General features: G+C 38.9%; 1 protein-coding gene across 1 annotated transcript; it reads right to left on the bottom strand.

The window, feature by feature from the left end:
• Positions 1 to 961: 961 nt before the first annotated feature.
• On the bottom strand, positions 962 to 24629 carry tgm5.L (transglutaminase 5 L homeolog). The gene is made up of 14 exons (XM_041576227.1): positions 24471 to 24629; positions 22443 to 22668; positions 19088 to 19261; positions 16682 to 16924; positions 12611 to 12729; positions 11775 to 11903; positions 7730 to 7907; positions 7329 to 7467; positions 6385 to 6488; positions 6045 to 6284; positions 5105 to 5515; positions 3633 to 3793; positions 2435 to 2568; positions 962 to 1995 (listed from the first exon to the last, which is right to left on the bottom strand). Exons 2-14 carry the CDS (start codon positions 22450 to 22452, stop codon positions 1848 to 1850), a joined length of 2190 nt encoding a protein of 729 aa, XP_041432161.1. The 5' UTR covers positions 22453 to 22668; positions 24471 to 24629; the 3' UTR covers positions 962 to 1847.
• Positions 24630 to 26654: the final 2025 nt, after the last annotated feature.

Here is a 26654-nt window from a genome sequence, read left to right as displayed (position 1 = left end):
GTCCTCCCTAAGGGCCTGTGTCCCTTGGAGTGAGAAATTGGCGGGTGTGGTGTTTTGACTTAAATGACTGTGTTTCTAATTCTCAATGAATTAGAAAGATGACTGAATATTAGAAGAACAGACCAAGTTTGTTATTATGAACTCTATTCTCTGCATTGCAATTACATCTATTTCAAGGGAAAATATGCCATTTAGATAAGGCTTGTTTATGTTCTTGAAAATAAAACCTACAAGCCTCCATACAAGCATTCTCTGCCTGAAGTCTTTATCAGTCATAATGGTTTTACCAGAAGAGAACTTTGCAGGGTGCCCCCTAACCCATCCTCTTACTTGCAAGTCATTGAGATGTGCAGGCAGGCATTCAAGGCATCTTGTGCCATTCTCTTAATCCAGCTGATGTTGAAGTTGTTCACAATTAAAGGGCGAGATTTTGTGCCCCATTGTGCTTTTGCACTTGTGTCTGGGGCTGTAAAAAATGAGGTTCAGGAAAGTTTTCTCTTAGCTTATTTTGACTCCATGAAGGTGCAGGTAAATTAGCTCAACCTGCTGGGGGCTTTTTCTTGTACATTTCTGCCCTAAACTTCACCTTCCAGCAGAAGCCAATTATCTGCTACTTAGATAAAAGCAGACTCATAGCCATGCAACCAGCCGACCCAATATTTGCAAGGGATACAGGGGCAGAGGACCAAGTAAAACTTGCTTACCAGGACACCAGACTTTGTTTTTATTTTCTAAAGTGTATAAGGCTGTTCAAAGCTGATATACTATACTAAAAGCAAGAGATGTATGCCTAGCATCTGCTGAAAAATATTCTGTATAAACCACTCACTGAAACTGGAAACCCCAACTATTCAGTAATTATTATCATTTAAAAGTGATGCTCTTTCCCTGCTTATGTATGTAACCAGACATTATGTTTTTTTTAAAATAACAAACATAACAAAACACAATTGCAAGTTCTTTGTTTATTTAAAAATCAATTCAATAAACATTTTACATTTAATCTGGCCACATAAAATTAAAAATACAGGTATGGGATCTTTATCCAGGAGTGCTCCCAAAACTGGGTAACCAAGGAACCTTCAAATAGAAGAGGGGATGGTGGTCAGCACAGCTTTTCCAAATGGTATGCGTCCAATTCCTTAATAGTTGCTCTGTGCTGCAACTGCTGCAAATGATCCAAGTATAGGAGAAGGAAGAGGAACTCCAGCAGTATTACTGCAAACAACTTTTTATTCCAGGTAGTGTTTACCAAGAAAGTTGTTTGCAGTAATACTGCTGGAGTTCCTATACTTGGATCGTAACCAAGGAACCTACCACAACCTAAGCCAGGAAAATCTAGGAGTGGGTTGCAAACTCTCTCCCCCATCTGATCCAGAGCGAAAATAAGATGGGAGCAGAGGATGGTTGCAGGCCTTCCTGATGTGCCAGAGCTATTTTAAAAAGGCACCAAAATCTCATTTGGATCATGATGATTCTGGATAATTGACCCCATATCTATACAATAAAAAAACATAAAATGTCTGGAGATGAAGAGGGGATAAGGAGACAAAGCCCAAATAAAATGGCCCAAAATAACCTTGAGAATTTCCCACCTCTGACCAAACAAAGTTGAGTCCACAATAGCTTAGTTAACACCTTAGCATGTAAGCTGGTTACATTCCAGTTGGTTTCCCAACTTGTTACAGAGTAGTTGCCCACCCCATTAAGATTTTCACATGTATGTAGTATCCATTAACCCTTTTCTCCGAGACATTGTTTCCTTTGATGAGTTGAATTGCTTACACTTCACTATATCCATTTAGACTTCCATCATGGCTTCTTCAAAAAGTTCATAAAGTTTAGGCTTAAGGTTTCACCACGACACTCTTGAAACCTTTGAGTCCCTTGAACCGGTCGCTGCTGATGTTCACCTGTAGCTGTTTGTAACCCACTTTGTATGGAACAACCTCAAACGACACAACTGCCTTCTGTCCTGGCTTCAGGGTGCCCATGCTAACAATAGAGAACAAAACTCAGTAAAGAAGTTGTTGTGTTCACCATAAAATATAAACATGAGACCTATTTGTGAAGAGGTGTAAAATGATTTACTCCTAAATAATCATGTAAAAAGTATTTTCCAGAAATAAAAAGGGTTAGGGCCCAGTTTGGGGATTTGGGTAGCCTTACTAGTGAGGTAATGTGACCTATGGGAATGTCTTATGTTCCTTCCCTATTAATAACATTGGTAACAAGCATGATTTTTCTAACCAGGCTATTGACCATCTATCTGATACCAGATAGATGACTCCATATGATGATGCAAGGCCCTGTAATGTGTGTGGTAACCCTAGTAACCTCAAACTGGACCCAGGAACATTGAGAACCTTAAGTTAAGGCTAACTATATGGATACTCAAGAGTTCTCTATAGCCAAATTACTAATGTGCACTTACTTTAATTTCACTTGATTTTTCAGCAAACCACTGCCCTGAATCAGGACCTGGCAGTCACTTATCTCCTCATTAATGGGGCTAGAAAAGGAGAGCTCCGCTTTACATGGTTTGTCCACAACAGCAGGTCCGAGGAACTGAAAAATAAGGAGAATAAGGAGACGCTCATTGTAATTGTAACTTCATGCTGTTCTACTGAATTGTGCTTAGTACAGGGGAATGCCTTCAGTATTCAATCCAATTTCAAAGGACCTGTTTGTACAGGTACAGTATTAGAAAACTGCTGTACCTGGGGTATTCTATTTTCACTGATTTGGTCACATCCCTACTAGTTATTAAATTGCCACTTGGGTTCTAGGTCATGTTTCCTGCAAGGTTATTGTTAATGCTGCTGATAGGAAAAGGATCATTCAGAGATGCCAACTTGGAAACTGAAACAATCCAGGGGCATCTTTAATGCACCTGTTATGGTGCAAACACAGGGCAAAACACACAAATTTGTAGAACACAGGGCTGATACTAGGGTTAGAGATTCCTGCTGATTTGCTAATATACAGTATGAAGTTGGAACAAGAATCCTTTTATAGAAAGTATTCATATATTGTACCTGTAATGTTTTTCTGAGTCAAAGGGAGTCCAGTAAAAAGTAGGGGGGAGACCTTGAAGTCAAAAAGTCTGAAAACCTCTGCTCTATACCAGGATCAGATTTACTTTGCAGCATCAGTTACCCCATATGAAAGCTGAACGGCCAACACAGCACAAATACAGTGTGTTTTTATCTGGCAATATCCCAAGGGTGAACAGTCATTGCAACCTTCATACAGTTACTGCTTCTCATGCTTCCCCCAATCTTCATTTTAACCCGTTAACCTACCACGGCACCTTGCAAGTTTAGAAGAGCTGTGGGGGCTTGGCTTGCACTTGAGAACCTTTTTTTAGTTTTTTCTTTATTAATCATGAATTTTAGAACTTGGAAGAATAAACTGCAATAAACAGATTGCGCCTATATGCTTCACTTTCACTGGCCATGAATCACACCCCCTTTTCTTGACTTTCTGGGGTACAGGGGATAGCCAATTGAGCCCTATTTAGCAAGAGCCCCAATTCTACAACCAGTAAGCAGTAGTCTGTTTTCCTTTTATATCATGGAATTATCTCATTATTTTGTGAAGCAATCCCTTCAAGAGCCATAAAAACTTACATTAATATCTACTGCAGGTAAAGCCAAATTAACATCTTTTTCCACTAGAACTTTCTCCCAGGTAATGTTCTGTTCTCCAACCGCAATAAATCGGATCAAATGGTTGTCTTCTAGGAAGGGTCCATACTTTGCATAAGGGATTTTGACTAAAATCCATTTCTCTGTAAGGGAGAAAATGACAAATAGGTTACATTCCTGATATTAGCTCTATAATCAGTACCATGTGTATGGGATCCATTATCCAGAAATTTCTTATTCAGAAAATCCCTAATTATGGTAAGGTCATCTCCCAAAGATTCCATTTTAATTAAATACATTTTTTAAATTATTTCCCTTCTCTCTGTATAAATGAAACAGTAACTTGTACTTTAGTCCAACTAAGAAATAATCAATCCACATAAGTGGCAAAACAATTCTATTGTTTGTATATTTAAATGACTTTTTAGTAAATTTAAGGTGTCAGAAAGGATGCAATTGTGCTTACGCTTTGACTCAAATTGAATACAAGTTGCATATACAGTAGTATTTTCAAACTAAAGTAAAGGACACGTCACTTCTAGAACATGTTCTGCATCCAATTTGCTGGGCGCTAGTCTGGTGTTCATTAAAGCCCTGGAGATGCTGCCAGGTCCAGGATCATAGTAGTTCCAGGATTCCTCACCATCAATACATGCACTTGAGCACAATTTATCAGAATTAGGAAGGACACAATTTGCACCTGTATCAAAGCACAGGAGCATGTTGGGACTCGGATGAATTACAAAAGTAGTTGCTCTCCATTGTGTGCATTTCTTCTGTAAATGACCCCAAGAAAGTCCTTTGAGTATTAAGAGTATGTCTTAATACTCAAAGGACTTTCTTTGGGGTCATTTACAGAATGACTGCATGTTAAATATTCTACTATTACAGTGCTTCTGGTAAAATGGAGAATTGGCTGGGAATTTTGGGTCTGCCATATTTAAATGCCACCAGATTTAGCCATGACTATTTCTAAACCAAAATTACAATTTATTCACAAATTTAATTAAAGGTTACATGTTCATACCACATATAAAGGTTTTGTGGAAACAATTTGGATGTCTAAAAAAGAACTGTGTTTAGCCCTTCCTTAGAATTTCATGTGGGTAGTAATATGAAAAGAATGACTGTAGACATGCTTTTAAAAGGACAATACACAACAAATGTCAAGATAAGTACAATTCATTGAAAATGGAGTCTATTTTTCTGTTAAAATTGATGATAGTAAGTCACTGTGGGAGTTACATGGAATGCTTTATTCCCATTATTCCCATTATCTCTTAATATACTCTCTTTATCCTCCCAAATCAGCTCAAAAGGAATAAAAGAAATGGTGACCTTACATAGAGACTTTGGTAGTTCTAAGCCCATCCCAATGCTACTAGTTCATGTCAATATATATGTTAATATCATCATAGTAATTTAGAAGAAACAGATAAAACACAATAGTTTACCTTCAAGTGGCCCCATTTCTATATACATGGAATCTTTCCAGAACTGTTGAGCTGGTTTGCCGTCATGTTTCATAGCCTGGGCGCTCAAACACAGCTTTAAAGTTTTGGCAGTGGAGATCAGATTTCCAGCCAGTAACACCAAATTGATGGTATCTCCAAGCTGGGGAGATTCAGTTAATTTAAACTTCAGCAACAATAAAGCCTCTCTCAGGGGGCGATTAAGGTTTGAATCTTCATTTCGAGGGGTGTATCCAGAAGATCCACCGGGGGAAGGAGTGATACCATTGGATAATGGTCTGTTAGCTCCATTCATATGCCCACTCTCATTGGTGTCACTATTTGGAATCATGGCACCTCCTTTGTGTAGTCGGCTCAGGGCCTTCTCAAACACTTTTCTTTCTTCGGCTGTTTCTAAATTTTAAAGCACATAGAGAATTTCTGTTAACAAGAGTCTTAAAGAGTAATAAACGGTCACTGTCCTATAAAGCTGGCATATATAATTGTCCTTTGATCTCTTAAGAATATCGGTTTAGGAATAGGGGTACATCATGCAAGGTCTCTTCATGGACCCTCAAGCATCAATCTCCATAAAGGTTCTGTCATTTTGCTTCTCCTCCAGACTCCCAAAGACACATTCTCAGAGAGCTCGTGTCCTATGGCATTTACCACCCAGTTCCACTAGCATCTTGGTTGTCCTGTCCTGATTTCTCTGGGACAGCCTTGAACTAACAGTAATGGGTAAACTGGGAAGAAAGCAGGGTTTTGGACATATTTGCGACATAGAGGGATTTAAATGGGGCATGACTTAAACAGATCCCAAATTTTTTTCCAAAGTATGCATTAACAGGTGGGGAATGCCTTAATTCTTGTACAGTATGTGACACAGGGAGTGGCAACTCCCTTCTATGCTGGGTAATCCCATTTGTGCAACTGTTAATACCTTCTTCATATTTATATTGATGGGTCACATCTTCACGCTCATCGCTGCCAGCGCGTTTTGTGCTGATTTGGTTTCCAATTAAATGTGGGTCGCAGTGGTACTTTTCGTTTCCTTTTTTGGTGACCACCCAGGACACAGAGTCTGCATTCACCATGGCAAACACAAATGGAGCATCATAGTTGAGGTGTATCTCTCCCTCTCGAATAGCTTTCACTGAAGCAGGACCACAGACATAGATCCCTAAGGGAATGAAAAATTATTTTAATATTATCTCGTCATGGGTTATGCGTTTATCAATAAACTTTTGCTGTGAACTTGTTCTTAATTCTGCAGTGCTTACCATTGCTTGTCTCCTGTGGAGTTGGATCAAGCACTTGCCACCCTCCATATCCTGGAGGTAAGTCTCTCCGTGCCATCCAACATTCACACCACACATGGAAGTTCCTAAAGGAAGACAAACAGCAAAAGGTTGCTGTATGATTAATGAGATGTCTAAATTAATTCTTCTAAAACTTAAGGGGGAATTTAATTAAATGTCGCAACCGATATTTAAAATGGCGTCTTTACGAATGTTTAGCATTGCTCGCAATGTAAAATCAGTTGCTGTCGAATTTTACATTGCACATTATAGCTAATCAAAGGTTTAGCGTTAACATGTGCTCTGAAGTTTTGTTGAATATTTTGTTGCTAAAAAGACTGCTAAAACCTGAGGTATTTCTGGTGAAGGTTTCTTTCCGTAATTTGGATTCATGCAGCTTCACTTGCATCAAGTACAATTAACTGCTTTATTACAGAGAAAAAAAATAATTTTTAATTATCTGGTTAAAATGGAGTCCATAGAAGATGACCTTCCCTTAAAAACTTTCTAGATAAGGGGTCCTATGCCTGTTTTTGCTTTTCCATAGTTTCTGTTCTTGCTACTACATATTCCACAGTCCAACTGGATGTGGCACAGGTAAAGTAGACACCTGGGACCAAACATGGAGTAGCTTCAGTTTCCCTGTTTACCTCAAGAAATAACAAAACCCATACTTTTTTTTTTTATTAAAAACAGGCAAAATGTATGTTTAGCATAAGTCCTAGTACTTTCACTCATATTGAACACCTTCAATGGTGGGCATACAGGCACCAGTTTTGAAGTCATCTGACTGACCCATATGAATAGAAAAGACAAAGATTAAGATATGGGGGTCAAAGAACTAAAGTGACAACAGCTCTTAGATCTTCAGTTCCCCATGACAGAAAATCGTTTAACTTTATGTAAATGGTAAATTGAGGTCTCACCAAATGCTGTCTTTATTTTCTTTACTCAATTTCTTTCCAGTCGTATCATAGTATTCGTCAATCAGCAGATTCTGGTTTGTGTCGTGAGCCGAGTCAAAGTTGGTCACAACCCGGGTTGGAATTCCCAAACTTCTCATCACTGGGAATGAGAGACGAACAGTTAGAACTTAATGGAATATAACACAACTTTCCACTGATGAGAAAGGACATTCTTGAGGCATGTTGCTCTATTTTGTGGCCCCATGAAACTAGAGAAAAATCTGAAAATAACTGACATACTAAAATGGAAGGTTGCTTAAATGGTAAAAATGGTATTTGCCTATTCGGAAACACTGAGTTTATCTCCTGCACGTGTATTTTTTTTTTTACCCTCATTTAAATACATTTCCCAATCAGATTACCTGTGCACATGACTGCAGCAAACACCCAGCACTGTCCGTATTTCACTGGCTGACAGTCACTTTTATACCATTGTCTTAAAATGCGTACACTCCCATTCCAAGCAGATGGGCAGACTCCGGTTTTATAGTCCCCAGACCAGTTACCTTGTAACACCCCATTGTCATCATTACTGTTGATCTATAATAAAACAAAGAATGAACAGCAGCAGAAAAGTATGAAAAGATGCGCATTATTCAAAAATAAACAAATACATATATGGAACTCATTTTCCACAATATGTTTTGTGTATTTAATAATCACCTCAAACTTCTAGCCTTCCCCTAAAACATCCACACTGTCATCACTAAAGGGAGCAAGGGCATGTAGCCATTGGAAAAATCATAATATTTCTCTAAAACCCCATAGTCTTCCTCCTTTCGTAAGGCATTTGGTTCAATCACTGTCACAGCACAGAGGTGCAGCCTTGTGCATTTGTGGGTTGCTGATGACACAGCCAATGGGGCTGTTTGTCTATAATATTCTTCTTGATGATGATGATAATAATAATAATAAATCAGATAGATATAAAACCAAAACATTTATTCAATACCTAAACATTTGTCCCCTTTTAATATATTTCAGGTCTGCCAAGCTGCTGGTTGCTTGGATTTGCTGACACCCTACAGTGGCAGCAGATGTGATTGGCTGGTGAAAGCAAGGTTTTGGAGGCAATTTTCTCTGAAAATTGAAAACTAAATGAAAGACACATTCTATATATGTTTAGAAGTATATACAGTACAGATGTTCTGTATATATGTACAGAACTTGGTGGGGGCGGACCCTGGTGCGGGCCGTGCAGCCGGGCCCGTCTACACCCTCGTCTGTGCGATTTTTCTCTGACGCTGCAGCCGACTCCAGCCGGCTGCAGCGTGCGCGATCTACCGGGGGGGGGGGTGCCCTGGCCCAGTTTCACCCCCGCTCCCCTGGTAGTTACGCCCCTGAGTATATAATGCAGTACATATTATGTACATTTCTGGAGTAAATCAAATTACACACCTTGTAAAATATCACTATTTGTTATGAAATTCTGCCTGCTGATTTTAGCAATGGTGTCCAACCAGAAGTAATGTGAAATACTCCCTGGAAGAGGAATCCCCACCATGCCAATGTGTTCACTCCAGTGACTCCAGGATACCCAACAAGAAAAGGCACCGCTGGGCTAACAGAGATGATGGACTGCCAAGTCAAGCAACAGTAAATGCTTATTGAATGTCACGATTTACTAGAGCATTGCAGTTATTATTATTATTATTATTATTATTATTATATAATCCCTTGGTATTTCCTTTATACACAGACACACACATACAGCTGCTAAAACGATTCTGTGTTAGGAAGTTGGTTGCACTTTTAAGTGAAATTAACCTGATTACATGTGCACGTGGGCTATTAAATATGGCTATTATTATTCCATTGACTGTGCCCATAATGAGCAGAAGATGATACTGTTAGTGAAAGCATTCCACTCTCAGTTAGTCATGTGCGGGCTAGATCAGGCATGTGGAAATGGAAAGGAAAAATCTTTTCCTTAATCTCTTATTGGTCTATAAATGCGAAAGAATCTTGTGTATAAACCCTAAAGCCAGGTTGTTTAGTAACCACAATGAAATCAATCCTTAGTTTGAGAAAAATAAAAAGCAAATAACAGAGGCAAGGTTCGCAGTTGTCAGGTAATCCATAGCAGTCAACCAACAACTAACTTTCATTACAGTAACTGAAACAGACCAGTTAAAGCTAATTGCTTATGGGGTGCCTGGAATTATTGGACCAGGCAAACGTTGGCCTTGTTAGCTTTAATCTAATGACACCATATATGCAAGTACACCGATTTTAAGCAGATAATTGCTGTACTAACGAGGTTTGATTGATGTATACATTATCACATCTCTGCTTATTTTGTGTGGTTGCTCACACGTCACTGAACATTAACAGTAACATTATCTTGTTGTTCTACAGAATCAATCGAATATCGAATGAAATAATGTACCTCTTGTTTCAATTAAACTGGAGCCAAGCAAAGAGGAACTATAGATAGGGGCTCTCCAGCCATGAGGCAGCAGAGTCCCACAGGTTACTAGGGGAGCTGTAAAGTTAAGCATGGAGGGGTGTAGCATCACTTTGGCCACTTCAGGGTGGCACAAGGGCCTGAAATGCTCATTTGTGAGTGCCGAATAAATATTTATAGTGTAAATTTTGGAGGCAATAACATAGGAGTCATTTACGATTGCAAGCTCACAAATTTTCTTGCATGTGCTCCTTGCATTGTTGTGCTCAGCACTGCTGCCTTCCTCCTGTTCCAAATTGAATGCTGCTTTCCCTATTGACACAGGAGAACCATGGAGCTAACACCACTTTCCAATTGGTAAATCCAGGGATAACCGTCTGATTCACATCAATGCAATCGTGAAATTGGGACAATATTGCTTTGGACGTAATTGCGCCAGGTGCAAGTCTCCCTTGCGACCGCAATGATGGAATTCGATACAAAATGCTGCATTGTTAGTGAAAAACATTATGATTGAGACCAAAAGTACACATTGCACACTATATTTACTAAAATTTTAAATGTATCTTATTTTTTTATTAAAACAAAGTAGGCCTAACTCCTATCCACTAAATTTATCTCATTTATCAAATAATCAGCTTGAAAAAGTCGGGGCAGGAAAAGACTCAACAGAATTCGAATTGTATGACTTTTTCGGATCGAATTGCATAAAAATTAAATAAAAATTCGAATTGTATGACTTTTTCGATTGAAACGTTTTTTTCGAGATGCCGCCCAAAAGCCCAGACTTTTTTTTTCGATTATCGCGCAAAACCCAGCGCAGATCACAATGTCAAGAAAAAACTTCAGGAACATCTGCCATTGACTTCTACATGACCTCGACAGATTTTAGATTTTCGGATTAAGATTTTAAGCAGCTTTGGGGTATGATAAATCTCTAAAAATTCAATTTTTATTCCTCTAAAAAATTCAGGTTTTCCCCTTTCAAAACAGAAAAAAAATCAAGCTTTAATAAATAAGCCCCTTATTGACTGCACCCTCACAATCACAGCAAAGTAGCTGTTGCACAGTTGTGTATGTACTTGAACCTGTATTAGATGCAATTTCCCTGAACAGTCTGAATGGCATCCCTTCTGGTATTTGCTCAGGATGCTGTCTGCAAATGATTGTTGAGATACAAGTGTGCAGTCTATTGATGAAGGTTACTCTGGAAACCATGGAGCTAATGCCATCTTTGGAGGTGGTGGTTGCTCCAGGGTTCCCCAGACCTGGATTTGTGGAAAGGCCACCTAGGCCGGGCCTAGGTAAGCAAGATTGTAGGGGGGGTGGCATACATTGGTTCAAAAACACTGGGGATGCCCTGGAGATACGAATTTTTTTGAATTTCCCGTGCACCAATCCCATTGCTCCAGTCCAGATGATGAAAATGTACAAGAATAAAGGGAGGGGACAGGGGCGATGAACAGCAGTGGGCCTAGGGGCCACTATGTAAATCCAGCTCTGGGGTTCCCCTGTGTCAATAGGTACATTGTGCTCGATTCACAAGGGGGGATAGAAGGGACCAAGCACAAATATGCAGAAGTGCAAGAGCAGAGTGTCTTTTGATGCAAGTACTAGTGATGGGCGAATGAATTCAACAGACACTAATTCGCAATGAATTTCTGTATTTCATTGGAAGCAAATTCGCTAACAAAACATCCACTGCGTCAAAAAAAAAATTGATGTGCGTCAAAATTGGTCGGACGCCCATTGGCTTTAATGCATTTGGACCAAATAGTCACGTATTTAAAAATTGCCTCTCGTGTCAAAATTATTTTGACACCCATTGACTTATGCGTTGCTCGAACTGACAAACTTGTGCAACTGCATCTAGATTTATTGGCAGTAAATGACCCCCAATAGCATATCAGTATAATCTTTATCCCAGTTGAATGGCCAAAACCACTCTCTGGACATTTTTGGCTTCAATAACATTTATTCCCCTTTAAAGGAATACTCACCATAGCACAGATGACTCTGCTGATGTATACAGGGTTATTCCTACAGGCTAAATCTTTAAATGCATCTTGAATGTAGTTTAAATTCTTGTCTAGAATCTTTAGACTGATATCCACAATGTCGTCCTCAAACTACAAACAAAAAAAACAAATCATTCATTAGTGTGAAATTTTGGGGAGCGTTTTGTAACACAGTGATATAGTGTCGATTGTATTCTGCTTTTATTCTTAAATTCGCCTTCTTTGGCCTTCTTCTGTATTGCTACTCATTCTTTTTTATATGTTTTAGTTCTCCTTTAAGAATTGATTGCTCTTTCCTTGCATCATTTGGGGGAGAATTAGACTGTAGGGCCAAATCACTGGGTTGGGGCACTTTTTACAAGAAAAAAACATGGCAAGTACTAACCTATGAAAATATGATCCTTATTTATTATAATACGCAAGTTTCAGTGAGTGATGCGTCACAAATATCTAAAGCACCATTTATGAGGATATCGTTTATCAGGGATGTTGTGTATTATATCATTATAATACACAAAAGCCATGAATATCTTGTAAATTATATCCTTATAAACGGTGAGTTCTGATGTCATCAGTTATAAACGGTGAGTTCTGATGTCATTTCTGTCACATGACTCACTGAAACATGTGTATTATAATAAATAAAGTACCCCCTCTTGTAAATTATAAGGATATGAGAAGTTACCTCGGAGTTCCATGACCTGTATAAATGAAACTCCTCGGTAACTTATAATATCCCTATAATTTACAAGAGGGGGTACTTAATTCAATATATATTTTACAATGGGGGTTTCTTTTTTCCCTGTTAATAGACCAACCTGTCCAAAGTTCCAAGGGCAAGGGGAGATCCAGTTATGGTTTCCTTGATAAACAAATCCGTAGTCGTTCATGACATACTCCTGCCTGTCGGTTTCGTTTCCCATGAACACATCATCATCTGTCAAGCCGAGACAAGAGAGTTTCTGTGTAAAACTTTTTGTGGACAGATGAATCAAGTAATTGTAGTGAGAAATCATTTTATTACCGAGGCATTTTATTTTCATCAGCAAACAGGGCGGGCGAAAGAAAGAGAAAACAGGACATTTTTGTGTAGCTGTTGAATTCACAGGCGTATTTTTTGCTGAGAAAAGCAACAACCCATGGGCTAAATTATACAGGAAGCTGTTCATTTGGAAATCTATGGTCAGCTTCCTACTATTATGTATCTGTAATAAAAGAGATAATGATACAGTAAATCCATGACACCTTCCTGTTTTAAGATTCTTTTAAATGGGTGGTTCACCCTCAAATTAACTTTTAGTATGTTACAATTGCCAGACCTAAGCAACTTTTCAATTGATCTTAATTATTTATTTTCTATAGGTTTTTTTTTAAATTATTTGCCTTTTTCTTTCTGCTTTCTATCCAGCTTTCAAAACTGACCCCATCTAAAAACAAATTCTCTGCAACACTACAAATGTATTGTTATCTATTCTATTAAGACTCTCTCCTATTCATATTTCAGTCTCTTATTCAAATCAGTGCATGGTTGCTAGGGTCATTTGGACCCCAGCTACCAAAACCAGCTGAAATTGTAAACCCAAGAGCTGCTGAATAAAAAGCTAAATGATTCAAGCGCGATAAATAATAAAAAATTAAAACCAATTGGAAATTGTCTTAGAATGTTACTCTCAACATCATACTTAGGGGGTAAGTCCGATTTTATCTCAACATTTTTTACGCTTATTTAGTACAGGTATAGGATCCCTTATCCGGAAACCCGATATCCAGAAAGCTCCGAATCTCCCATAGACTCCATTTTATCCAATAATCCAAATTTTTAAAAATGATTTCCTTTTTCTCTGTAATAAGAAAACATTAACTTGTACATGATTCCAACAAAGATATAATTAATCCTTATTGGAAGCAAAACCAGCCTATTGGGTTTATTTATTGTTTTCATGAATTTCTAGTAGACTTAAGACTTCTCCTATTGAGTTATATGCAACCTCGACAGGTCTGAGATGCTGGATTTTCAGATTCTGACTTTTCCATCCTCTGGGTTTAATACATTCCCAAAAATTTGTGAGTCCGATTTTAAAAAAAAAAAAATCACAAATTTTTGCATTCGGAGTTTAGTGAATAACCCCCTTAAATTTATCTCAAAGGTAAACAACCCGTTTAACATTGTGCATGTGTCACTGTCCCTAAAGACAGGCCATTTTCAGACTAGTTACTACTTAACATAATAATGTTCTAAATAATATTGAGAGGCTTGGCAGAAGATATATTTTGAACTGTTCTTAAAAGGAACAAATGCCTCCCTTTCTGACATAAAATCATTCCGCTGAGCAGGGGCGCTGCGCCAATGAGGCGAGTTGAAACACAAAAAGGCTGCCTGGTAACTTTAAGAGCTGAATGTCCAGTTTTTAAACTGGGAATTTGGCTCTTCTAGAGCAAGATAGTGCAATTGCTGCACTAGCGATGCAGACCCCAGGACCCTCTCCGTTGCAGGAAAGGTAAATGCTGGAGGCGGCATTGTCTCAGGAGGCTAATGAGCTAAAAACAGAACTGCAGCTGAGCTTATGTTAAAAAGGTGCATAATGACCATTCATGACTAAGGGGAGAATGAGAGCACTTCTGCCCTATAGTAACAGGTTGGCCTAGGCCTGTTGCTGTTAGCATTAGCTGCAGCTTCCTAATTTGTGCATCAATTTTGTACATCTGAACAGTGTCGGACTGGGACACCAGGGGCCCACCCAAAAACCTTCAACCAGGGGCCCACCAAGTAATTTTAGACCAGGGCCCACTCTATATTATACTTTTATTCTTCCTCTCCTCACTCAACCTCTATTCTCCTAGTCTCTTTTTTTTACATACTATAATCTACTATTCCATCTATTTAGCCTCTTTGTTCTCATAGAAATAGGGAATGGACATGAAATAGGTAGTGATGGGCGAATTTATTCGGCAGGCGCGAATTCGCGGCGAATTTGCGCGATTCGCGTCCAACGAATAAATTCGCGAAACGCCCGTGAAAATTCGCCAAAAAAATTCGTCAAAAACGGGCGCCGGCGTCGAAAACGGGCGCCGGCGTCAAAAACGAGACGCCGGCGCCGTTTCGCGAATTTTTCGCCGTTTCGCAAATTTTGCGCGAAATTCGCTAATTTTTCGGCGAAGCAAAACGGCGCAAATTCGCCCATCACTAGAAATAGGCCAAAAGTTTAGCAGCATGAGGGCCACTGACACCTGGGCCCACCGGGAGTTTTCCTGGTATCCCTGTGGGCCAGTCCAACATGGAGGTCAGAGACCTACAACAATTCATCTAGAAGGGAAGGCAGGGTGCAAAGTATTAAAAAGGTGCATCGTGTGCATTTTTTGCACTTTGCCTTCCAGTTTGTAAATGTAATGCTCAGAGCATACTGTGGGCCTAGGAAAACCCCTAGAGTTAAAAAACCCTGACTCCAGTATAATGGTGTTGGAAAAGGATCAGTGTTACAGTTTGACACAGAAAGGTTCCAGGGGGTCGTGAGGTTTGAATTGTATCATACTTCCTAACATTTTGGAAATAAAAAGAGGGACAAAAAATTTTTTTCAGCATGTAGCACAGCAATTTTTTTGACCACACCCCTTTCTGTGGCCACACCCCCTAATTACCATGTTTGTTTTAGAAAATTTGGCAGGTTATGAAAGTTTGAAAATATTTCTCCTCATCTAAACTGTGTTTTTGTGTCTCAAAATTGTCACAAAGTATCTTATTTGCACCTGTGGCTGTTCTGGGCTCTCTGCTAAAAGCCAATTAAGTGAGAAACTTTGTTTCTTTTTCTGGCTGTTCAGTGCAGAGAAAAGAGGGACTTTCCAGTACAAATGAGGGACTGCGGGTTGAGCTGTAAAAAGAGGGACTGTCCCTCCGAAAAAGGGACATTTGGGAGGCATGTTGTATTAAACTTTTTAGAAAATCACAGACAATGTTACTAAAGGGGCACTGACATGTTGCCAAATAATGAATATCAGGGATCTGTCAGCATTAACTAAAAAAGTTGCTTGCAGATTGTGCATATATATATATATATATATATATAACAAACAAGGGAAAGTTGTGCTCACCACTAATTTTTAAAACCATTAGGCGGGGGTGCAATGAGGGTGTGACCACAAAATACATATAGTCAAATACAAGATTCCTCTGCACTCAACCCATTATCAATATATTTAAGACAGAGACATTTTGTGCATACTGCTACTAAAAAATGCCTTACCCTTTAAACAAAACAGGGATTGTTTGTCCATATATTGCAATATATTTAAGCTGGCCAACTACGACTTTGACGTATATATATATATATATATATATATATATATATATATATATATCATTGGTCAGTGGCACCATGAACTGAATAACAAATCTTTACTGTATATTTCCAGTCTGGAACTCTCTGCCTGCTGAAACATGTGCTTAAAAAGTACATTTTGCTGTTTAACCAGTTACGCTTTTGGGGAATTTATTGTGCAAAAATCTCTCAGCCCTGGCTGGTGTTTAAACTAGCTTGAATAAACAAACGGTAGATGTGATGAGAGTGAATAGTGCATGATATATAAAGAATGTGAAGAGTGTTTTGAACACAAGATCTTTTCTCAAATGCTGCATGATTTACATGCCGTGAGCAAACAGATAATTGCATCGCTTTGTGTGTTTAATTACAAGTATAATAGAGTAACGTGCAGATTCCATTTATCTAAAACAACAATTACAGCCTCTTCCTGTTCCACAACAATGTTGGTTTGCCACAAACCTTCGACCTTACCTAAAAGTAATGAAAAACATTCTGTCTATGTTTTGCCTGCAGACTTACTGCAGTCAATAGAGTGGAATGTTTTTGAAACTAAAAATAGTTAAAAACACTTACCTGCACACCAAGGGTTAAACAGTAACATAAATGTCCCCAGATTGTAGTTGGTGGTTTTTGTTCCACTGCTAATTTGCATCTTTAGTTGATACTGTCCAATAATAGCGGTACGGGGTGAAAGGATGGAGAGGACCATAGAGTTGGATCCATTGTTCTGCAGTGCAGAACTCCACATTGTTTTGTTTAAAGCCTTTGATAAAGGGAATACGGCTTTTGTTCCAGCGGATTCGTCGGGCCAAGGTCCTTTTATTGGAAAAGCATTGACAGAATGTTAAGTGCAGTATAGAAGTTAGAAAATTCCCCTTTCCATCCCTTTACCTATAGGAGCAGTTGGCATATAGGTATCAGCCTATGAGTCATCAGCCTTTCATGGTGCCCAGGCATACTTAGTGGAACTATCATGGCTGCCCTGAAAAACCCTGTAAAGTCCCATGGCATAAAAGTGCTATAGAGATAATTCACCTTTCCCTTTATTGAGGTCAGATTCGAGAACCAATTAAACAATACATAAAAACTCTAACTGAATGTACACATGAAATATCACACCTGTATTATAGTTGCCAGTCCAGGGCAAAAAGGAGCCTTATTGTACACCAATAACATCCCTCCGGACCCTCTCCCCCCTACTCACCCACTCACTGGTGTGCCGGAATTTGAATGAGTCATGTGAACAAGTGACAGTTATTGCTAATGATTAAATTAAAGGAGAACTAAACCCTAAAAAGGAATATGGCTAAAAATGCCACATTTTATATACTGAACTTATTGCACCAACTTAAAGATTTAGCTTCTCAATACCAGCAATGATCCAAGACTTCAAACTTGTCGCAGGGGGTCACCATCTTGGAAAGTCTCTGTGACACTCACATGCTCAGTGGGCTCTGAGCAGCTGTTGAGAAGCTAAGCTTAGGGGTCGTCCAAATAATCAAGCAGAAAATGAGGTTGGTCTGTAATATAAGCTGATGCTTTAGGGCTAATTATTACATTCTGATGCTAATTGCACTGGTTTCTCTGCTGCCATGTAGTAATTATCTGTATTAATTACAAATCAGCCTTATATTGTGACATTTATATTCTATGTGTACTGTATATTGTGAGTGGGTCCCTAAGCTCAGTAAGTGACAGCAGCACAGAGCATGTGCAGTGAATCAGCAGAAAAGAAGATGGGGAGCTACTGGGGCATCTTTGGAGACACAGATTTTTACTGCTAAAGGCCTGTGTTTAGGGTTGCCATCTTTTCTGAAAAAAAGGCCTTCCTATATATTTATCTTTTTTCCCTATTAAGAAAATTGGGATCAACCATCATTTTTACCAGCCAGGCCGGTAAAATACCAGCCAGGTGGCAACCCTAGCTGTGGTTGCCTTGGGCTGGTACAGAAGCACAAAACAGAATGTACATTTCTAGCCTTCTTAAGCCTAGTTAAACTTTAATTCTCCTTTAAAGACATTTATTTTCAAGATCCCAATGTGCGAGGTTGTTGTGCGCGAAAATAGCGTTAAATTCGCAGTTTGCAAAACTCTTTTGCGTATATTTTATCCGCCACCAAAGTTGTGGCGTAATTGAGTCGCAGAGTGTGCGCATAAAGATTCGCAATTTGCGAATCGTGACATATTTATAAAGCCCCTTTAGATATTCGCATTGTGAATAAAAAATTCGCAATTCTGTATGCACCCTCTTATTCAGCTTTATAAATATAACCATGCGCAGGGCAAATATATTCACTTTGCGAACCAATCTGCCCTGCGCGAAGTTTATAAATGACCCCCACTGATCTTCCCTGCTAAAGGGCTGTGGTTGCCTTGGGCTGGTACCCAAAACATAATGTACAACATTTGTAGCCTACTTCTTTAGCTAAGCTTTAGTTCTTCTTTCAGCACAGTTTCTGTGTAATTCTTGGCTCTAGGGCAGGGGTTCCAAAGCGTATTTACCCATGAGCCACTTTTAAATGTAAAAAGAGCGAAGGAGCAATTGATTGGCTATTTGGTAGCCCCTTTCTGGACTGGCAGACAACAGGATGTTTGGCAGTACATCTGGTTTTGTATGCAATAAAAACTTTCTTCCAAACCAGGAATTCAAAAATAAGCACCTGCTTTGAAGCCACTTGCAGCAACATCCAAAGGGTTGGGGAGCAAAATGTTGCTCACGAGCCACTGGTTGGGTAACACTGCTCTAGGGTATTCTATTTACATTATAGCAATATGGAAGCAGAGTACAGAGTGGGAGCTATTTTATACTGCCTGTGCCACTGGAGATATTCTCTATATATTTTACTGTATTTTAGAAGGGAAATAAGGAAAAGGGGAAAAAATTACTACATTATGGTTAATTTTTCTTTCACATGATACATTTCAAGACTTAGCAAGCATTTTGAGTGACTCAATGTAAATATAATTGCTGTAACTTGCCTGTTTCCACGAGGAAGATGACATTGTCCTGGCCTAGTTGAAAGCCCCTTGTTTTGAAGTGAACGGTAATAAAGAATGGTTGTCCTCTTCTAACAAAGAGACGCCTGTCTCCAGTTTCATTCGTATGATGGGCGGTATTATTTCTTTTGATTTGAAAATCTGAGAACGAGATCTCTGGTATTTTGCAAAAGAAACGAAAAGAGAGACAGTCATGGTTATTGGATGAAGATTTGGCAATGAGTGTAATGCATGCATTACTAGAACATTGTTGTTTTCTGTATTTGGGAAGCCAGTTAATATGGCTAGAAATGCCATATTTTATATACTTAACATGCCAGTAATGATTCTGGGAGTTCTCTGAGGAAGTGTGTAGTAGGGATGTAGCGAACTGTTCGCCGGCGAACTTGTTCGCGCGAACTTCGACCGTTCGCGTCCGCCGAATGTTCGCGAACATCACGCGACGTTCGCATTTTGAGTTCGCGTTCGATTCGAATACAAATCGTTCGACCATTCGACCATTCGAATTCCTTCGACCGCTAAAAATCGAACGATTTCCATTCATTCGAACGATTGTAAGCATTCGATCGAATGAAAAGCATTCGATCGAATGCTTCGATCGTTCGATTCGAATGAAATCGTTCGATCGAACGATTAAAATCCTTCGATCGTTCGAATCGAACGATTTTAGCGGGTGTTCGAAGTTCGCGAACTGTTCGCGAACGTTCGCATTTTTTGCCGGTGTTCGCGAACGGCGTTCGCGAACACCAAATCGGCAGTTCGCTACATCCCTAGTGTGTAGACACGAAATGCGTCAGACCTCAGACGCTGTTTTACGTGTAAATCAGATGCATCAATAAAGACTATGATTTTTACCTATATTCGAGAAACATAGATTCTTTAAAAAAATCCTGCTGACACAACGATTGGTGTGTGCTGAATACGTTCTTCTTAGTGAAGGACTCCAGAGCTGAAGCGTTAAGTCCAGGGCCACAGGACTTAAACGCTGAGCGGGCTTAAAGGAAAACTATACCCCCAAAATTAACACTTAAGCAACAGATAGTTCATATCATATTAAGTGGCATATTAAAGAATCTTACCAAACTGGAATATATATTAAAGTAAATATTGCCCTTTTACATCTCTTGCCTTGAGCCACCATTTCGTGATGGTCTCTGTGCTGCCTCAGAGATCACCTGACCAGAAATACTTCAACTCTAACTGTAACAGGAAGAAGTGAGGAAGCAAAACACAGAACTCTGTCTGTTAATTGGCTCATGTGACCTAACATGTATGGTTTGTTGGTATGTTTGTGAGTACAGTGAATCGTACGATCCCAGGGGGCGGCCCTTATTTTTTAAAATGGCAATTTTCTATTTATGATTACCCAATGGCACATACTACTAGAAAGGTATATTATTATGAAAATGGTTTATTTACATGAAGCAGGATTTTACATATGAGCTGTTTTATGCAATATCTTTTTATAGAGACCTTCATTGTTTGGGGGGTATAGTTTTCCTTTAAGGACTTGAACCAAAGCCGAGGGTTGGGCCAGAGGACGTGGATATTTCTGCCTGTTCCCAGTAATGATTCTGATTCTGGCCTTCACAGCTGTCACAGGAACTCACCATTGTTAGGAGTGTCATCCACACTGCACATGCTCAGTGTCCTTTGGGCAGCTGATGAGAAGCTTAGCTTAAGGGTCGTTTCAATTTATCAAAAATAAAATAAGACTGACCTGTCATAGAAGCTGATGCTATAGGGCTGATTATCTACATGTAATTGTGCTTGTAACTGTAGTACAAGTATAGTTTACTATATTCCACTTACTCCTTGCTGCTCTACTGTGTTCTAATTCACTCTACTATACTCTGTTCGACTCTTACTGTACTCTGATCTGCTGCTACAGGTTCATGAATGTTCATGAATGTGCAGATGCTACTCGTTCTCTTCCCTTTTTAGCTTTAAAAGACTAGTATGGTAGTCTCTTTCTCAACAGTAGAAGCAGTAAGTCATCTTACAGAGATTGATAGCTTTAGCCTGTGCATACTGTTCTTGTTCTTGGTCTTTTGCCCACTGCCAAGTCATTATTACAAAAGTTCTTCCATCTGTTCATTTGCAATAAATTAGACTCAGGGGTAGATAATAAAGCTGAGCTAAAAGTATGACTTATGTTGGCCTACAGAATTCTTAAATAGGAGTATTTCAGATATTTTTTAAGTCTCTTCTGGATAAATTTACATATTGAGGTTTATAGAAGATGAAAGCAATGACAATGATACTGGTTACATGAACTACTTGTTTACAATTAGAGTCGTGGTGTTTCTTTGCCAGTGTTTTTTTGAAATTCTGAGAAAAGTTAATTATTTAACATGGCCAAAGTATTGACTGGGAGTATTGCAGTTGGAACTGACTTTTACCTAATCCTGTACCAACATTTCCTGTATAAATAAGTAGTTCACCTCATAAGTAATATTTTGTTTTGGCTACAACCTTTAGGTCAGTTCCTGGGCCCACTGTGCACATGTAGAACAATGTCAGTCCTGTCCTAGTTATACAATGAACCAACATATAATTGACTTGCTTTTCATTATTCTAGTTTACATTTATAAAATAAATGGAAAGACTGAACTAAATAACTGAAATAAATGGAAAGACTGAACAAAATAACTGAAATAAACAGAAAAGACTGGATAAAAACACAATAGCATGATGACTTGAGACAAAGGGGTCCTGAAAAAAAGCAATTACTGCAGATATCTGCCACATTTACATAGTGATGATCCGTAATATTTAAACACATGGTTCCAGTGTTAACATTTGTTTTACACAGTGGTGTAAGTGCTTAAAAGCACACTTTATTTATTTATTGCATTTCCATTCCAGATGGAACTGGTTTAAAAAGGCTTAAAAAGGAAAAGCACTTGTATAAAAATAAAGAATTCACAACTGTTCAAGATTTAAGTAAATATTTTTTATAATATATATTTATATATAATGATATAATGTAATAATATATTTCTACATATATTTTTTTCTAGAATGACTCAATTAAATGCCATATAAATAAAAAAAAGCTTTATTATTTGATGATTGTGTTTCTCTTATGAAGGAGCATGGACTGATTAGTCATTGACTCAGAATGATTCTTCCCTGTTTTTCACTTAACCTTAGATCCTTTATAAGCAGCTGAAGGTAGCACAGTAGATAAGTACTAAACAATTAAATGACTTACCAGTCAATGTTATAATATGTTCTAAAGCTGTCCACTTGTCATATAATGTGCTCTATTGTAACATGTAATTGGCACAGAAGACTGGATTATTATTATTTCTGCATACAGTGTAATACAAACCTGCAGTCATTGTGTGCTGCTTTCCTCTGCTCCCTCTACCTGTCTCAGCAGTTCCTTCTGCCTATATTCTTGGCTCCTCTTCCTCCCGTGCTTCCTCTGCTTCTTTGCCTTGTACCTTATGCCTCCTATCTTGCTCCTGCCTTTATCCCCTCTGCGTCTTGTTTGTTCTTCTACTTTATGGCTTTACACAAGCAGATGTCTAAGTCGCTGTCAGCTTCCTTTCCGGCTGGAAAAATATGTATAAAACAAAACAAGGTGGAGCAAAAGGAGTCGTCATAACCTGATTTCTGAGTTTATAACTGGTTTGCTGACTTTGGAGATTTTTTTTTATCATGGGAATGCTTTCAGACTAAACTTAAGGTTAATGGGAAGACATGGTGATAGTCATGATGTGGTCATTTGGTGGGGAAATATCTCTCCATTGGCAAAAAAAGACTGTATTTTATTAAAATTGCCTTGATTTTTTTATTTCCCACAAACTGAAATGGAATTTTAATCTAATTATTTGTATCAGTAAAGCACTGCCATTTTTTGGTCAGCCTAAATAAGTTATTTCCAAGGGGAGCAAAATATTATAGCAGGTGCCTCCAGCTAAATAAAAAAATCAGCATATAATAGATTAGTGATGAGAAAGTGGACCCGAAAACCTGTGGCTTTACTGCTTGTTGGGCAGGTCCGGGTTGAAATTTAGATGACAATTGTCAGTTAGGGTTGTGGGTACTGGCTGGGTGTGGGTCCTACAATTTTGTGGGTCAGGGTTGGTGCTGGTTGAGTTTTTCCTGACCCACACATCACTAATTTAGATCATCTTAGCCACTGATATTCCATTAAAAACCTTTTTTAAATTTTTAAAATTCTATGTAGGTATCAGTGTCACATGACAAGCTTGAGAGCTGCTACATCAAGGGGGTTATTTACTAAACTCTGAATCTGGTTGGGCTTTCTGGGGCGAAAGAAAGTTTGTAAAAACTCAAATTTTTCCAGATGCTGCAAAGTCAAAATCTGAAAATCCGCCATCTGAGACCATCTCAGTTTCTGTGGTCTGCGCTGGAAAGAGCCTGCAAATCTGACCATTTCGAGCTTTTCGGGAAAAAAGCATGAACAAAAAAAATCCTATGATTCAGGTTTCCACTCGATTTTATCGAGTTTTACTTGAACTAATTAAATGGAGCTTTTTAAATAATAAATAAGGTAAAATCGCGTATGGGAGTTTGGTTGTGGTTTTTTATTTAAATAATGAGATATGAGAAATTAGATAATTTGGATTTTAGTAAATAACCCCCCAAGTATAGCTTGGAGCTATAAATATTTGGAATGCCCTCAGTTGTCTGATGGAGGACTTATGCTTTCTCATTTCAGGCATGCAAATTCTAGATGTGCAACTGCACTACTGCAGCAATCAGTCACGGTCTCTAAAACATTAGGACAGTATGTAGCTGTGACGGTAATACACACCCAAAACACATCTACAGTAGATATAGATGTTATTCAATGAAAAGTCATACAGTAGGTGGCTATTGCACCAAGTAAAGGTTTTGTGTTGTTAAATTCTTATATTGTGGTGCTTTGCAGAGACGTCAATGATTTACATCCAACACTACCTCCCTGGAGCCAATTTTACATGTAAGCACATACAATATGTACACTCTATGGCCAAATTAATCTGCAACTTTTACGGCAGATGTAGGCATGATTTTGACAATTTTGTGTTGTTAAATGCTTTATATAACCAACATATAGCTTTGTTTTGCAGGGAAGTTATTCATCCCTGTTCCACTGGAGCTAATTTACACGCAAGCACGCACATAAACATGTAGGCACACACCATGGCCAAATTAATCAACTCAAATTAAGCAACCAGTTAGCCTACCAGAATGTCCAGTTAAACTACTGGCATGTTTTTGAAGTGCGGAAGAGAGCCCGCAAGAAAAACAAAGGTACATGTTACTCCTCGGTCATGAGAAAAACAAGAACGACAATGATGCATCCAGAAATAACAATGAGCAACCACTTGAAAAATACACCTACCTGGGGTTCTTTTTAAAAAGTAATTTCACATACAGTAAATGGTAAAACACACTTCCTATACAGTAAATGTTCTCCCTGTGTCTGCATGGGATTTCTCCGGGTACTCTACATGCAGGTTCAGGGATGTTTTCATGCTGCTGCCACCTGACGCAGCTCCAATGATGTCTCCCTTGGTTACCAGAGCAGTTCTGGGAGGGTGAGGGGAGCACTGCTAGAGCAAAGAGTGCAGTAGTGCTGGCTTCTAATAAAATTGACCATAGTGTGTGTATGAATGTGATAGGGGCTGTAAGCTCCACTGGGGCAGAGCCAAGCCAAATAGTATTAATGCCCAAGGCATTAATACTTGGCAGGTGCAGAGTTGTCAACTCCCCTAATTTTTCAGGAGTTACCAGGTTTTGGACTCCATCTCCCAGTCACCTGTCACTCTTAAGAATTCTCCCAATTTATTGCACTTTTCCTGATTTTGGAAGATTTGTGGTGAAAATCTGATGTGTGCAGTGATATCAGTGAAGTGATGTGCGTAGGAGGAGAATGTAATCTTTGGCTTCAGGAAAGGTCTGCAAATGTGCGTGATGTCACTTCCACCTATGACCCTTCCAGATTGCAAAAATTTTCAAATCCACCTAGAAATGAGCCTAAAAATTTGACAGCTCTGCAGGTGTCCCAACAGTTCATCCATACCCTCAACAGCCCCACCCCTTCCTCCATTGCTTCTAACATAAATTTCCCCACTACCCCATCCCAACTGTCTCACTCTCTTCTTTCGTTATATGTTGATCAGAACGGTACCCTCCCTCAGCTACTACACCCTACGGGCATGCCTAACATGACAATCCTTAGTTCTGACCCTACCACTAGGGCAGGTGGACTGATACAGTAGGACACAAGGAGAAAACCCAAGCCCTTTGCACATCTGCCATGAAATATCTTCTCCATTTACTGTATTGAACTTCATCACTGCCCTTCAACCTTGCGCACAAACTGTTCTCTGTAACTGCTACATTGTTGGCACCTTTGTTTTCTACACTTGCCCTACCCCATCCCGGGGACTTTACACCAGGAACATTTTCTATGTTTCATTATACAGTACTTCTCCACCAAACAGCTTCAGGCAAGGTTCTGTAAGTTCCAACATGTTTCAGAATTGTGCTCACATTGCACTGGTAGATAATTATGCAATAATTGCATCATTAGTAGATCCTTGAATCAATGAACCTTTTTCTTTGGTTTCATATTCTTTTTCAAACCATCCCAGCTATTCTAAATTGTCTACTCAATACACACAAAAGATTTAGAGATTTGGATTGCAGATGCCATGCCAAGTTCTGACTCATGGGCATTATGGCAGTACAGATGCCTGGAGGGATGGAGCTCATCGCTTTCATTAATTTATAGTATCACATTAAAGCTTCTCATCAAGTTCTAATATTTCAGAGTGATAATCCTGCCCTGTAGGTCTAGGAGCTGTAGCATAACTATGAAACTTATTGTTGTCGATGGTGTTTCCACCAATGTACAAGAGCAGTTTTAAGTACTTTTACTCTAGTACCAGGTCTGAACAACAGTGCTTCTTTAGGGTTGCTATGCTATATAAATATATATGTGTACTCAGTAATCTAACAAGCATGCTCCAGGTGAATCACTCTTTCCCAGGGGAAATTTGTAAGAGTTCTGGCTCTGTCTCAGAGGGTGGAGCAATGAATATGCACAACATTTTATACTGGAGAAGATTATGACAAATTATTATAAATGGCATAGAAACTTTCATATCTTTAGAACTATTTTAGCCACAAACCCAACTGGCAAGCTCCATTAGAACTGATAGATTACTCAGGACTTTTGCGCAGTTTAGCTCCAGACTGTTTCATTGGTTAATTTTGTGAACTATGTTGTATTGCCTTACTAAGCTACTTAATTACAGACTAAATTATAACTTACTCTGAGGTTCCAACTACAGTGTGAATTAAATAATGGTCACTAAGCTCAACTCAACTCATGTGTGTGTGTTCCAGGAGCCATGAATGGCTTTAGCTGGCCACCGATAGTGAGAACTAGAGAGCTGTAGGTAGAAACAGCAAGATTTCCTTAGCAGTATGGGGCTATTATGGGAGGGGAAACGGGTGTCATGTAGTCTTTCCTGAATTTAGTCCCTAAGTTCTGCATTAATGAGTTCTGGAAAACATC

This window comes from Xenopus laevis, chromosome 9_10L, assembly GCF_017654675.1.
Source record: "Xenopus laevis strain J_2021 chromosome 9_10L, Xenopus_laevis_v10.1, whole genome shotgun sequence".
Lineage (NCBI taxonomy): Eukaryota > Metazoa > Chordata > Amphibia > Anura > Pipidae > Xenopus > Xenopus laevis.
The sequence above is the reverse complement of the archived record's forward strand: the minus strand, read 5'-3'. Positions and strand labels throughout refer to the sequence as shown.

Excerpts from the sequence above, each read along its gene's own strand:
- tgm5.L (XM_041576227.1), bottom strand. Across the intron at positions 12,730-16,681 it reads GTTTAACCCTTGGTGTGCAG|ATGATGATGTGTTCATGGGA; the intron begins GTAAGTGTTTTT and ends TCGGCTTGACAG. Across the intron at positions 11,904-12,610 it reads GCCCTTGGAACTTTGGACAG|TTTGAGGACGACATTGTGGA; the intron begins GTTGGTCTATTA and ends TTTTGTTTGTAG.